The sequence below is a fragment of the Bufo bufo genome, chromosome 3, assembly GCF_905171765.1.
Source record: "Bufo bufo chromosome 3, aBufBuf1.1, whole genome shotgun sequence".
In the NCBI taxonomy this organism is placed as follows: Eukaryota; Metazoa; Chordata; class Amphibia; order Anura; family Bufonidae; genus Bufo; species Bufo bufo.
The window spans coordinates 368451416-368465389 of record NC_053391.1 but is presented as its reverse complement, the minus strand read 5'-3'; the positions used below and the strand labels follow the sequence as shown (position 1 = coordinate 368465389).

Genomic DNA, 13974 nt, shown 5'->3' with positions numbered 1-13974 from the left:
ATAATAGCATTCTGAATACAGAATGCATAGTAAAATAGCGCTGGAGGGGTTAAAAAAATAATAATAAATAATTAAACTCACCTTAATCCACTTGATCGCGCAGCCCGGCATCTGCTTCTGTCTTCTTTCTTTGCTGATTGCAGAAAAAGGACCTGTGGTGACGTCACTCCGGTCATCACATGGTCCATCACATGATCGTTTACCATGGTGATGGATCATGTGTTGGACCATGTGATGACCGGAGTGATGTCACCACAGGTCCTGTTCCTGCACACAGCTAAGATGAAGACAGAAGAGATGCCGGGCTACGCGATCAAGTGGATTAAGGTGAGTTTAATTATTTATTATTTTTTAACCCCTCCAGCGCTATTTTACTTAGCATTCTGTATTCAGAATGCTATTATTTTCCCTTATAACCATGTTATAAGGGAAAATAATACAATCTACAGAACACCGATCCCAAGCCCGAACTTCTGTGAAGAAGTTTGGGTACCAAACATGCACGATTTTTCTCACGCGAGTGCAAAACGCATTACAATGTTTTTCACTCGCGCTGAAAAATCGCTCATGTTCCCGCAACGCACCCGCACCTGCACCTTTTCCCGCAACGCCCGTGTGAAAGAGGCCTTAGTGTGAAAGTACCCTTACTCACACTTTAAATGTGCCACTTCTCCAGTTCCCAGTGACGCTGTCCTGTTCATTATTCACCGGACTACTACAGTCAGTCACCGTCCTCGGTGGTCAAGTGTTTTCCATGCATATGTGACTGCTGAGGCCAGTGATTTGGCTGCAACTGTTAAGTAAATAATGAACAGCAAGTAATTGCTGCAGGACCAGTGGGGACTGGAGCGCGGGGTATGTATTTATTGACATGGTTTGGTTTGGGTACATATTTATTTAGCAAGTCTTGTTTGGGATATTTAATTAGAGGGTCAGGTTTGGGGTATGCATTTATTAGGAGGATCTAGTTTGGGGTATCTATTCATTTAGACTACAGGGACTGGTTTGGGGTATGCATTTATTTAGAAGGTCAGCTATGGGGAATGCATTTATTTAGAGGGTCAGTCTGGTGTGGGGTACATATTTATTTAGAGGCTCTGGTTTGGAGTATGTAATTATTTAGAGGGTCAGTTTTGGGGTATGCATTTATTTAGAGGGTCTGGTGTGGTGTACATATTTAGGGCTCATGCACACAAACGTATTTTCTTTCCGTGTCCCTTCCGTTTTTTTGCAGACCGTATATGGAACCATTCATTTCAATAGGTCCGCTAAAAAAATTGAAGTTATTCCGTGTGCATTCTGTTTCCACATGTCCGTATTTCCGTTCCGCAAAAAAATAGAACATGTCCTATTGTTGTCCGCATTACGGACAAGGATAGGACTGTTCTATTAGGGGCCAGCTGTTCAGTTCCGCAAAATATGGAATGCACACAGACGTCATCCTTATTTTTTGCGGATCCGTTTTTTGCAGAAAGCAAAATACATACTGTCGTGTGCATGAGGCCTTATTTAGAGGGTCTGGTTTGGGGGTATGTATTTTTAGATGGTCTTTTTTTAAGGTATACATTTATTGAGAGGGTGGGGTTTGGGGCGTGTAGATTACGGTCTGATTTGAGGTAGGTTTTATTTAGAGCATCTTTTTGGGACATGCTTTTATTGAGGGTCTAGTTTGGTGTGTTTTTATTTAGAGGGTCAGGTATGGGGTATGTGATTGTTTAGGACCCGCATTGGGGTATGTATTTATTGAAGGTCTGGTTTGGGATATGTTTTTATTTTGTGCACTTTTTTTAGGGTCTGGTTTGGGTTATGTATATATTTAGAGGTTCTGGTTATTTAGGTACTTTATGTTTATGCTTCATCCGATATAGTATAGAGCCAGTATACACAGCGCCGCGCAGTACGCCTCCTTACAGCCAGGTGGCAGCACAGCCCCACCGCGAGCGGCCGCCTACACACTTCCGCTGTGGTGTTGCCGGAATTAGGGGTCAGAGGTCGGTAAATATTGGTGATGTCACGCAGCCGACATGGCGGAAGGGTGAGAATGGTGTTTTGCTTTCGGCTTTTCCGTACGGCTTGTTTATCCTGCTCTGTGACCATAGCTTATTCCTAGGCAGGAGGGGCCAGGTCTTCCACACGGTCACCCTATGTACATAGATGGTGGCGCTTCACAGTCCTGTGCCTGCAGAGTCTCCATAGCTCGCATATGTCGGACAAGCCTAGTGTCTCTATACTTGGAGATGTGTTCTGCTTGCTTCTCTATAAGAATGATCTCGTGTATATGTACTGGTCATGTGCCCCAGGCTGCCATGGCACAGCTAGGTGTGCAATGTGAACAAGCCCTCTGAACAAACGTATCATGTATTATAGAAACACAGTACTATCTTCAGATGTAGCAGAGCTGAATGTGTTCTGTGTGCTGCTATTACAATATCTCCTTAGATTTAGTAAAACCACACAAGACATTGTGATGAATTCTCCAAAGTGATAAACTCTACTCTGCTACGTTTGTACGTAACAGTCTGTCTGTGTTGCCATTTCTTGGTGTACATTTACCTAACCACTTGTGATTTGTTTGGCAGGGAGGACGGGGGTTGGTGGAGGAGCTGGTTACACCAGAGCTACACTAACGTACGAGACAAGGTATGTAGCCATTGCTTAAAGGGGTTATCCAACTGTTTGTGACTGATGACCTATTCTCAGGATAGGTCATTAGCATAGGGTCCCACACCTGGAACCTGTTTGACAGGAGCACCAGTGCCTTCTTAAACAGATAATGGGCAGGGTATATATATATATATATATATATATATATTTTTTTTTTTTTTTTCTATCCTATATGAGCTGTATTAAGAGATCCAAAAATGTATTTAGAGAGACTTGGGAAACTGTTTGCAAGAAGAAAAACAAAAACACATTTTGAATGCCTATTAGTTCTAGTGCTGAGGCTCCCATCTCTTCTACTTCTAGTCCAGGTGGATTTGAATTTTGACTTTCCATCCGTGGTCACATGAACCTCTGAAGCCATTCACTGGCTTCAGCGGTGACATGTTCCTGATTGGCACATAACTGCTGAAGCCAGTGATTGGCTGCAGTCGCCCAGATGACCACTACTCTACTCTCAGTCCTAATTTGGAGTTCTTTTAACCCTCAGTGTAAGGCCTCATTCACACATACGTGGACCACGGTCCATGAAAACCCATCCTGCTGAGTACACGAACGCATGTCGTCATTGGTTGCTATGACACTGTGCGCTTCGTGCCGCCGATGTATAGTAATACACTGGTATAGATCATACAAGTGTATTACTGTACAGCGCTGCACGAATTGCACGGCGTCATAGCAACCAATGACGCCATGCGTTCGTGCACTCAGCAGGATGGGTTTTCACGGCCCGTGGTCCACATATGTGTGAATGAGGCCTAACGCCCACTGTTGAATATATCTATACATTGTGCTGCCCCTGAATGCGCCCGTATCATCCACAAATTAGACCTGGGCTCGGTCCAACACTTCTTCCACAGGTCACTATTTGGGTAGTGGATATGCTGTTAATGATTACCGTATGTTTCGCTTTATAAGACTCACCTAGATTTTTGAGGAGGAAAATAAGAAAAAAATATTTTGAATCAAAAGTTGTGCTTTTGGTGGGTTTTGAACTAATGGTGGTCTGTGGATGATGCAGTGTTATGGGGGGATCTGTGGATGATGCAGTGTTATGGGGGGATCTGTGGATGACGCAGTGTTATGGGGGGATCTGTGGATGACGCAGTGTTATGGGGGGATCTGTGGATGACGCAGTGTTATGGGGGGATATGTGGATGACGCAGTGTTATGGGGGGATATGTGGATGACGCAGTGTTATGGGGGGATATGTGGATGACGCAGTGTTATGGGGGTATATGTGGATGACACAGTGTTATGGGGGATATGTGGATGACACAGTGTTATGGGGGATATGTGGATGACGCAGTGTTATGGGGGATATGTGGATGACGCAGTGTTATGGGGGGATCTGTGGATGACGCAGTGTTATGGGGGGATCTGTGGATGACGCAGTGTTATAGGGGATCTGTGGATGACGCAGTGTTATGGGGGATCTGTGGATGACGCAGTGTTATGGGGGGGATCTGTGGATGACGCAGTGTTATGGGGGGGATCTGTGGATGACGCAGTGTTATGGGGGGATCTGTGGATGACGCAGTGTTATGGGGGGGATCTGTGGATGACGCAGTGTTATGGGGGGGATCTGTGGATGACGCAGTGTTATGGGGGGGATCTGTGGATGACGCAGTGTTATGGGGGGATCTGTGGATGACGCAGTGTTATGGGGGGATCTGTGGATGACGCAGTGTTATGGGGGGATCTGTGGATGACGCAGTGTTATGGGGGGGATCTGTGGATGACGCAGTGTTATGGGGGGATCTGTGGATGACGCAGTGTTATGGGGGGATCTGTGGATGACGCAGTGTTATGGGGGGATCTGTGGATGACGCAGTGTTATGGGGGGATCTGTGAATGACGCAGTGTTATGGGGGGATCTGGGGATGACGCACTGTTATGGGGGGATCTGGGGATGACGCACTGTTATGGGGGGGGGGAGATGTGTGGATGACACACATAGCATCTTATGTAATGAGGGTCACTATTCACACAGGGACAAGATGATCTTATGCTGGTCACAGTATATTGTCCCTGTGTGAATAGTGACCCTCATTACACCACCGGGCCCCGCTCACAGCAGTCTTTATGTGCAAAATCTTTTTGTGTAATGCTCCAGCAATGGCTCTGATTTCTTCTGTAACAGTACTTACTTTTAAAGCAGCGGTCCGGCTGGCGCGTGACGTCACTCACTCGGTCATGCTCCTCCCACTTCATTAATGAAGCAGGAACGTGAATGAGTGAGTGAGTCACATTACGCTGCCGGCCTGCCTGCCGCTTTGATAGTGAGTACTACTACAGAGGATTGCGCTAGTTTAAAGGAGAGCCACTGCTTGAAGATTACATGAATGGACTTTACATATGAAGAATGCTGTGAGCGGGGCCCGATGTAATGGAGTACAGTGACTGTACCGGGCCCCGCCGTGTGTGAAACGGCAGTTGCCGGCCTCCAGCCCCTCCTCCCTCCCCACTGATACATCGCAGGCCGCGCTGTGCAGCATAGCGACCGGCAATGTATCAGTGTCAGACATTTAAAAAGCGCACCATAAGCTTTATAAGACGCACTGCCTTTTTCCCCCCACTTTTGGGGGGCAAATAGTGCGTCCAATAAAGCGAAAAATACCGTAATCCATTACACCTTTTAATAATTAGACTATTAATTACAACGTCACTTAAGCCCTATTCGGACGACCATATGACCGCCGTGCCCATGATGCAGACTGCAAACAGAAGGTCCGCAAAAGGCACTGGCAGTGTGAACTCCCTGCTGAGGTGCGGACCCATTGACTTTAATGGATCGGCAACATACGCCAAAAGATAGGACATGTTCCATCCTTTGCGATCCGAAGCCCACAGACAGACTCAGAAGCCCTTCCGTGAGCTTTCAGGTACGTGCCTCTGCATAACAAAAGTTAGGACATCTCCTATCTTTTGCTGTATGTTGCGGATCGCAGACTCATTCAAGTCAGTAGGTTCACATCGCAGCACGGAGTTCACGCGGCCAGTGCCCGTGTTTTGCGGACTTGCTCTTTGTGGTCCACAACACACAATTGCCATACGGTCGTCTGAATGGGGTCTTATTTGGGGTCTCACAGGAGGTACCAAGTGTGTCTTACTGGCACAGCTCTTCTTGTAAATAAGTATGGAAAGATGGGTAAAGATTAGTGTTGGGCGAACATGCTTGGCCGAACACTAGTTTGGCTCGAGCATCGCGGTGTTCGGACGAATACCGCGTGTGCTCAAGCGCGATGCTAGAGTCTCCTCCCTGCACGTTTGTTGGCTGCTACACAGCCAATAATCATGCGGATAAGTACTGCCATTCATTGTAATACCATAGCCATATTGGCTGCTGGCATTACAGTGATTGGCTGGCTGGAACGCGTCATTGGGTGCTATATAGCACCCGATGACTCGTGTTTGGCTCAGTATTAGTCAGAGAGAGCTGGAGAGCAGAAGGGAGAGATAGTGTAGGAATTGAAATAGCAATATTTTCGTTTTTATACTTGTTATAGACCAAAAAGTCCTTTTAAGGACTATTGTGTGTGGCAACAATATATATTTTTAGCGCAACCTGCACTAAATAACTTGCAATTATTTGGCCGCTGCAGACAGCGACATTAACTGCGCTACATCTCCTATGTAACGTTTGCGTATCCGAAATATCTGTGACATTCAGTAAAAAATTTTTTGCTGCTGGTGGCAGAGACATTACCTGCTCTACATCTCCAGTATAACGTTAGCGCATCCGAAATATCAGTGACATTCAGTGCAATTTTTTTCACCGCTGGTGACAGTGTCATTATCTGCGCTACATCTCCTGTGTAACGTGTGCGCAGCCTAAAAATATATGTGACATCCAGTGTACTTTTTCTGTAGTCGGTGTCTGCTGCAGACAGTTACGTTACCTGCTCTACATCTGTATAATGTTTGCGTATCCGAAATATCAGTGACATTAATTTAGTGTAATTAGGCGGCGGTGACAGCGACATTACTTGCACTATACCTCCTGTTTAACGTGTGCGCATCCTAAAAATATCTGTGACATTCTGTGTACTTTATTGGGGCATACACTTACTAAACCTGCGCTACTGTACGTGTGACATACTTGCAAGCATATATACCATTTAATATGCACAAGGCGAACAGTAAGGGACCGGGAAGTGGCCGTGCTGCTGATGGTGCATGCAGAGGCCGTGGCCCTGGGCGCGGTGAAACTGTGCCTGCTGTCAGAGCACAAGAAAAACAATCATCCACGATACCTAGCTTCATGTCCCAGTTTGCAGGGCAGCGCAGGACACCACTCTTGAAGTCAGACCCGTGCGAACAGGTAGTCGGTTGGATTGCAACAGATAATGCTTCCAGTCGGTTATGCACCACCCTGTTTTCCACAAAGTCCAGTCTCAGTAGCCAAGAGTCTGGTCAACAGAATCCTCACCCTGATACTCCTTCCACCCACCATGGAGAGTATTGGCAAACAAGTGATCCCACATTTGGATATTCCGAGGAGCTGTTTTCATTGCCATTCCTTAATTTGGGCCTCTCACCAAGCCCAGTTGAAGAGGGACATGAGGAGATCTTGTGCCCTGATTCCCAAACTCTGGAGCATCCACAGTCAGAAGAAGATGACGGTGGGGAATGGCAATTAGTGTTTCACAAGGTGGATGATGATGATGAGACACAGTTGCCAATAAGTCAATGGCAATTAGTATCTCAAGAGGTTGATGATGAGGATGAGACACAGTTGTCAATAACTGAGGTTGTTAGGTCAACTAGTCAGGAGGATGACCAGAGTGAGGAAGTGGAATAGGAGGTGCTGGATGATGAAGTCACTGACCCAACTTGGGAAGGTGGCAAGCCGAGCGAGGACAGCAGTACAGAGGGGGAGGGATCCGCAGCACCACAACAGGCTGGAAGAGGCAGTGAGGTGGCAAAAGGGAGAAGGCGGGCCACACCAAACAGGCCCGCAAAAGGCCACCCCCTTGCGGCACTCTCCCTTGCCAAGGGGTAGGTGTTCCGCAGTCTGGCGCTTTTTTGAGGAAAGTGCAGACGATAAAAGAATTGTCATTTGCAACCTGTGCCGTACCAAAATGAGCAGGGGAGTGCACTCTAGCAACCTCACCACCACCAGCATGATCCGCCACATGACATCCAAGCACCCTAATAGGTGGGCCGAAGGCCTGGGTCCACAACCAGTGTCTGCGGGTCACACCACTGCCTTCTCTTCCCCTGTGTTACGTGCTGGCCAATCACCTGTCCAAGACGCAGGCCCGGATGCCTCCTGGCATGCACCTGGACCTTCACAAGCACCATCAGCTAGCACATCCACTTCTGTGTCCCAGCGCAGCGTACAGATGTCTATACCCCAGGCCTTTGAACAAAAGCGCAAATACCCATCCACCCACCCACAGACCATAGCACTAATTGCACACCTTTCCAAATTGCTGGCCCTGGAAATGTTGCCATTTAGGCTTGTGGACACTGAGGCTTTCCGCAGCCTGATGGCCAATATTTTTCACGGTGTGCAGTCCCAGCCTTACACCAGCATGTGTTCCATAACATCACCCGTGCCCTGACCAACGCAGTTATTGGGAAGGTCTACTTAATGACTGACACATGGACAAGTGCATTTGGCCAGGGACGCTACATTTCCCTGACTGCACACTGGGTGATTGTTGTGGAGGCCGGGAGCGAGTCGTACCCTGGGATGGCACAGGTGCTACCGAGGCCAAGGATTGCGGGCATTACTTCCATCAGGGTTTCCACCACCACCTATGTTAGTGGCTGCAACCCCCCCTTCTCCTCCTCTGCCTTCTCCTCCACTTCCAACTCTGAATTATCATCTTGCAGCACCAGTGAGACATCAATCAGTAGCTGAAAGCAGTGTAGCACTGCAGTGGGGAAGCGGCAACAGGCCGAGCTTAAACTGATCTGCTTAGGTGACAAACAGCACACAGCCGCCAATCTGTGGCAGGGAATAAGGGACCAGACTGAGCTGTGGCTCTCGCCACTCAACCTAGAACCAGGCATGGTTGTGTCTGATAATGCCCGTAACTTGGTGGCGGCTTTGGAGCTCGGCAAGCTCACACACATCCCATGCCTAGCCCATGTGTTCAACCTAGTGGTTCAGCGGTTTCTCAAAACCTACCCCAATTTGCCTGAGCTACTGGTGAAGGTGCGCCGCTTGTGTACCCTTTTCCGCAAGTCATCGACAGCTTCCGCCGGTCTGGCAACGCTGCAGCAGCGTTTGCAATTGCCAGCTCACCGACTGTTGTGTGGCGTGAGCACGCATCGGAACTCCACGTTCCACATGTTGGCCAGGCTTTGTGAGCAGCAGAGGGCAGTAGTGGAATACCAGCTGCAACATGGTCGTCGCCTTTCCAGTCAGCTTCCGCTCTTCACAAACGACGAGTGGGCATTGATGTCTGACCTCTGGGAGGTTTTACGCAACTTTGAGGAATCAACACAGACGGTAAGCGGCGATGCCACTATTATCAGCGTAACCATCCCACTTCTATGTCTACTCAAACACTCGCTGCTCACAATTAAGGCGGACGCTTTGCATGTGGAAGAGGTGGAAATGGGGGAAGAAAGTACACAGCGTGATATCCAGACCACCCTCAGTTCGTCTTCTCAGCGTGAATTGGAGGAGCAGGAGGCGGTTGCTTCCGCTACAGAGGGTAGTTCCCATGGAAGTTTTATTCCATCTGTTCAGCGTGGATGGGTAAAAGAGGAGGAAGAGGAGATTGAGAGTCATCCTCCTGATGAGGACAGCGAAGTCTTGTCTGTTGGGACTCTGGCACACATGGCTGACTTTATGTTAGGCTGCCTTTTCCGTGACCCTCGCGTTGTACGCATTTTGGCCAATACCGATTATTGGTTATTCACCCTTCTCGACCCCCGCTACAAAGATAACTTCTCATCTCTCATTCCTGTGGTGGAGAGGACGAGCAAAATGGTGCAATACCAGAAGGTCTTTGTGGAAAAATTGCTCCAAAAATTTGCAGCTGACAACGCTGGCGGCAGAGTACATAGTTCCTTGGCCAACTGAGGAGGGGAGATGAGGGGAACACACAGCAGGTCCAACAGAGGCAGGGCAACACTCTCCAAGGCCTGGGACAGTTTCATGACACCCCGCCAGCACACTCAGCCTGATGCGCGGCCTAGTGTCACAAGGAGGGAAAAATTTTGGAAGAGGGTGAAGGAGTACGTAGCAGACCGTGTCAGCTTCCTCAGTGATCCCTCTGTGCCTTACAACTATTGGGTGTCAAAGCTGGACACGTGGCACAAACTGGCGCTCTACCCCTATGAGGTGCTGGCCTGCCCCGCCGCCAGCGTTTTGTCAGAGCGTGTGTTTAGTGCTGCTGGGGGCATAATAACTGATGAGCGCATCCGCCTTTCAACTAAAAATGCTGACCGGTTGACTCTTATCAAAATGAACAAGGCCTGGATTGCCCCTGACTTCTCTACTCCACCAGAGGTGTATTGAATACACTGTATTTCCATGCACCCCTTCCACCCCTAAAAAGGGTATATGGTTCAATCTCCCTTTTCTCGTCCTCCGCCATCATATCAACATGCTAATTAGGCTGCCCTCGCTCCTAATGTTTTAGAGCAGGGATGCCCAACCTGCGGCCCTCCAGCTGTTTCAAAACTACAACTCCCAGCATGCCTGGACAGCCTACAGCTATTGGGGCATCTTGGGAGTTGTAGTTTTGCAACAGCTGGAGGGCCGCAGGTTGAGCATCTCAGTTTTAGAGGGTCAGCTCAGCAGCAGACCCTCAACCCTAAATTTTTAGATGGTCAGTTCGGCAGCAAGCCCTAGCCCACAACATTTTTTAGATGGTCAGTTCGGCAGCAGGCCCTAGCCCACAACATTTTTTAGATGGTCAGCTCGGCAGCAGACCCTCACCCCTAATGTTTTAGAGGGTCACCAGCAGGCCCTTGCTCCTAATGTTGTTGAGGGTCACCAGCAGGCCAGCAATCATAATTTTTCAAGGGTGTGTATGATGCCCTCCTTTATGTGTAACAAAGGGTGTATTGGAGTGCCGGTTCCTTTTAATTTTTGGCAGCACTTGCACTTTATATACAAGTAAATATACAGGAAAGAATGTTTCCTAACAATTTTTTTCCTCTAAAATCAATTTTATGTTCGGTTTTGTGCGTATTATTGTCAGTCTGTAAAAGTGGCATACTACTCGGACAACATCGTTCCCAGCAGCGACTTGGAAGTCCAAGATGCATCCAGACATCCTCCACATGCTGTTCCCGAATCATTTCAGTGGTGTTTCTATCAATTTCTGCCTTTTTCCTATGAAGCAGACACCCTCCCCTCTTCCGAGCAGCGGGTGCCTGGTTTAATGCTTGGGTTCTCTCATTGACTTCCATTGTGCTCGGTTGCTCGGTAGAGCACCCCAGCATCCCGAGGTGTTCTACTCAAGCACCCGAGCACTTTGGTGCTCGACCAACACTAGTAGATATATTAGAAGCAGGGGACATGGGTACAAAGAAGGGAATTTATCAGTGACTTTATGGCAGAAACATGGTATACTGGCATGGAGAAGGTGCACATTTTGGTGTAAGCCATATTTGCAAAAAATGTGAAACCTTTGTCCATTTTCCACCTCTGTGAAATGTAGAAGTTGCTTAAGGGCTCATGTACACGACCGTATGTATTTTGCAGTCCGCAAAAAACGGATCCGCAAAAAATACGGATGACGTACATGTGCATTCCATATTTTGTGTAACGGAATAGCTGGCCCCTAATAGAACAGTCCTATCCTTGTCCGTTATGCGAACAATAACAGAACATGTTCTATTTTTTTGCCAAACGGAAATACGGACACACTGAAACGGAATGCACACTGAGTACCTTCTGTTTTTTTTTTTTTTTTTTTGCGGACCCATTGAAATGAATGGTTCCGCAAAAAAACGAAACGAACATGAAAAGAAAATACGTTCGTATGCATGAGCCCTAAGAGCGTGCTCTCTTGCAGCCCAGCACATTTACTATAATTTGTGCTTTAACCCCTTAGTGACCACCCATACGTGTTTTTACTGACGTAAACAAAGGGGGTTTTAGCTAAACGGCTGGCTTTGATCAATCATTAAAAACCAAACAAGTGGAATATAGTATCACAAAATATCATTTATTATAAAATATAAAAAAAATCTGGAGAACAACGGGATGTTATACAGTACACGGAGAAGCACAAGGCCAGCAGCATCAAAAACACCACCATGAAACTGCGCAATGTGTGGCGCAGAATGGTATGACCGAAAGATAGAGCTAAGACTCTGGGATAACCAGATGGATATCACATGTGAAAGGTCTCCCCAATACGGGTGTAGTATGCAGAGTACCACAGACCAATTATGGTAAACCCAAAGCCGTAGCTGGCAAGCACGGAAATGATGTAGGCACCACAGTCAGCCAATAAAAAATAATACAATGAATGTAGATCACTGGCTGAAATCAAAATAACAAACGTGCGCCTAAGTACAGAGGCCCCAGTGTGGATACATACGAGGGTGCCCTGCACGCAGCATGAAACCGTGCTAATAGCGGGACGTACCTGAAGACATGGTGGTGGGATGAATGACAGGCCCTGAGCGCGAGACCTCGACGCGCGTTTCACCTCAGCGGCTTCGTCAGGAGGTGAAGCCGCTGAGGTGAAACGCGCGTCGAGGTCTCGCGCTCAGGGCCTGTCATTCATCCCACCACCATGTCTTCAGGTACGTCCCGCTATTAGCACGGTTTCATGCTGCGTGCAGGGCACCCTCGTATGTATCCACACTGGGGCCTCTGTACTTAGGCGCACGTTTGTTATTTTGATTTCAGCCAGTGATCTACATTCATTGTATTATTTTTTATTGGCTGACTGTGGTGCCTACATCATTTCCGTGCTTGCCAGCTACGGCTCTGGGTTTACCATAATTGGTCTGTGGTACTCTGCATACTACACCCGTATTGGGGAGACCTTTCACATGTGATATCCATCTGGTTATCCCAGAGTCTTAGCTCTATCTTTCGGTCATACCATTCTGCGCCACACATTGCGCAGTTTCATGGTGGTGTTTTTGATGCTGCTGGCCTTGTGCTTCTCCGTGTACTGTATAACATCCCGTTGTTCTCCAGATTTTTTTTATATTTTATAATAAATGATATTTTGTGATACTATATTCCACTTGTTTGGTTTTTAGTTTACTCTGGATGTGGTACAAGTGGGTACTATAGCTGTCTTAGTTGACAGAGCTGCCTTTTTGTAGGCTAACATTTGATCAATCATTACATGTACTTAAAATGGTGCATTAAAAACTATAACTTGTCCTGCAAAAAATAAGACCTCATACAAGTACATTTTAAAAAAAATAAAAAAGTTCTAGCTCTTTGAATGCAATTTTTTTTTAAATGTGCTTGGTCACTAAGGGGTTAAAAACTGGCGTAAATTTTACTACAAATCTACACCTCCTCTGAGACTGTCGAGGTTGACTCTGCTTTCTGCATTTCTAGGCTGTGCATTAGAATTGTCATTCTGCCATTAGAGGCTTCTCTGATATTCAAATAGTTATCCCAAATGCAAGAAGTAGTAGAATAAAAAAAAATACATAACACACTGGTAAAAACGTTTTCTGTTCTGCACCATGACTTGCAATTGGTCCCCTTCAGGCCTATTAGATAGGCTTGTACTTTCCTGGGGAAAATGTCTACTACTTCACAGCAGAGTGGTAAATAAATAAAAATCTAACTATCCTATCCCATATATCTATATGTCTATATATCCTCTATCATGAAAGTAGGGCATTTAAGTAGAAGCATGCAGTGGTGATTTCCTCATCTCAAACGCATGGACGCATTATCGTCCATGAAGATGAAATTAGGCCTGTATTGTTGCAGAGGCACAATGACTGGATTAATGATGTTATTCAAGTAGTATGGGCTTGTCAATGTACCATTCACAAAGTGTAGGGCAGTTCTGTATTGACTAGACACTCCTGCCCACACTGTAACACTACCACCACCAAAGGTGCCTGGTGACAACAGTGGCTGATGCATAGCGCTCTCCTTGACGTCTCCAACATTGTTGGCGGCCATAATTTCTGGTTGGCATGATTCGACTTTCATCAGTGAACAACTCTGAGGCCCACTGGTCCCTCGTCCAGCATAGATGCTCCCTGGCCAGTGCAAGATGATGACGCCTTTGCCTGGTGGTGTGGTCAGGTACCTTGCAGGTCATCTTGTACACAGACCATGCTGATGTAAACTGTTTCGAATGGTCTGATGTGACACTTGGGTGCCTTTCACCTCCCTTAAATGTG

At 47.0% G+C, this 13974-nt stretch overlaps 1 protein-coding gene across 1 annotated transcript in view; it reads left to right on the top strand.

Moving 5' to 3' along the window:
* The first annotated feature begins 1972 nt into the window (after window positions 1–1972).
* BSDC1 (BSD domain containing 1) overlaps window positions 1973–13974 on the top strand; it is a 67593-nt gene continuing 55591 nt past the window's right edge. The window contains exons 1-2 of the mRNA XM_040424574.1: window positions 1973–2035; window positions 2580–2640. Coding sequence (XP_040280508.1) covers window positions 2025–2035; window positions 2580–2640 — 72 coding nt within the window. The 5' untranslated portion in view covers window positions 1973–2024. The remainder of the gene's footprint in view (window positions 2036–2579; window positions 2641–13974) is intronic.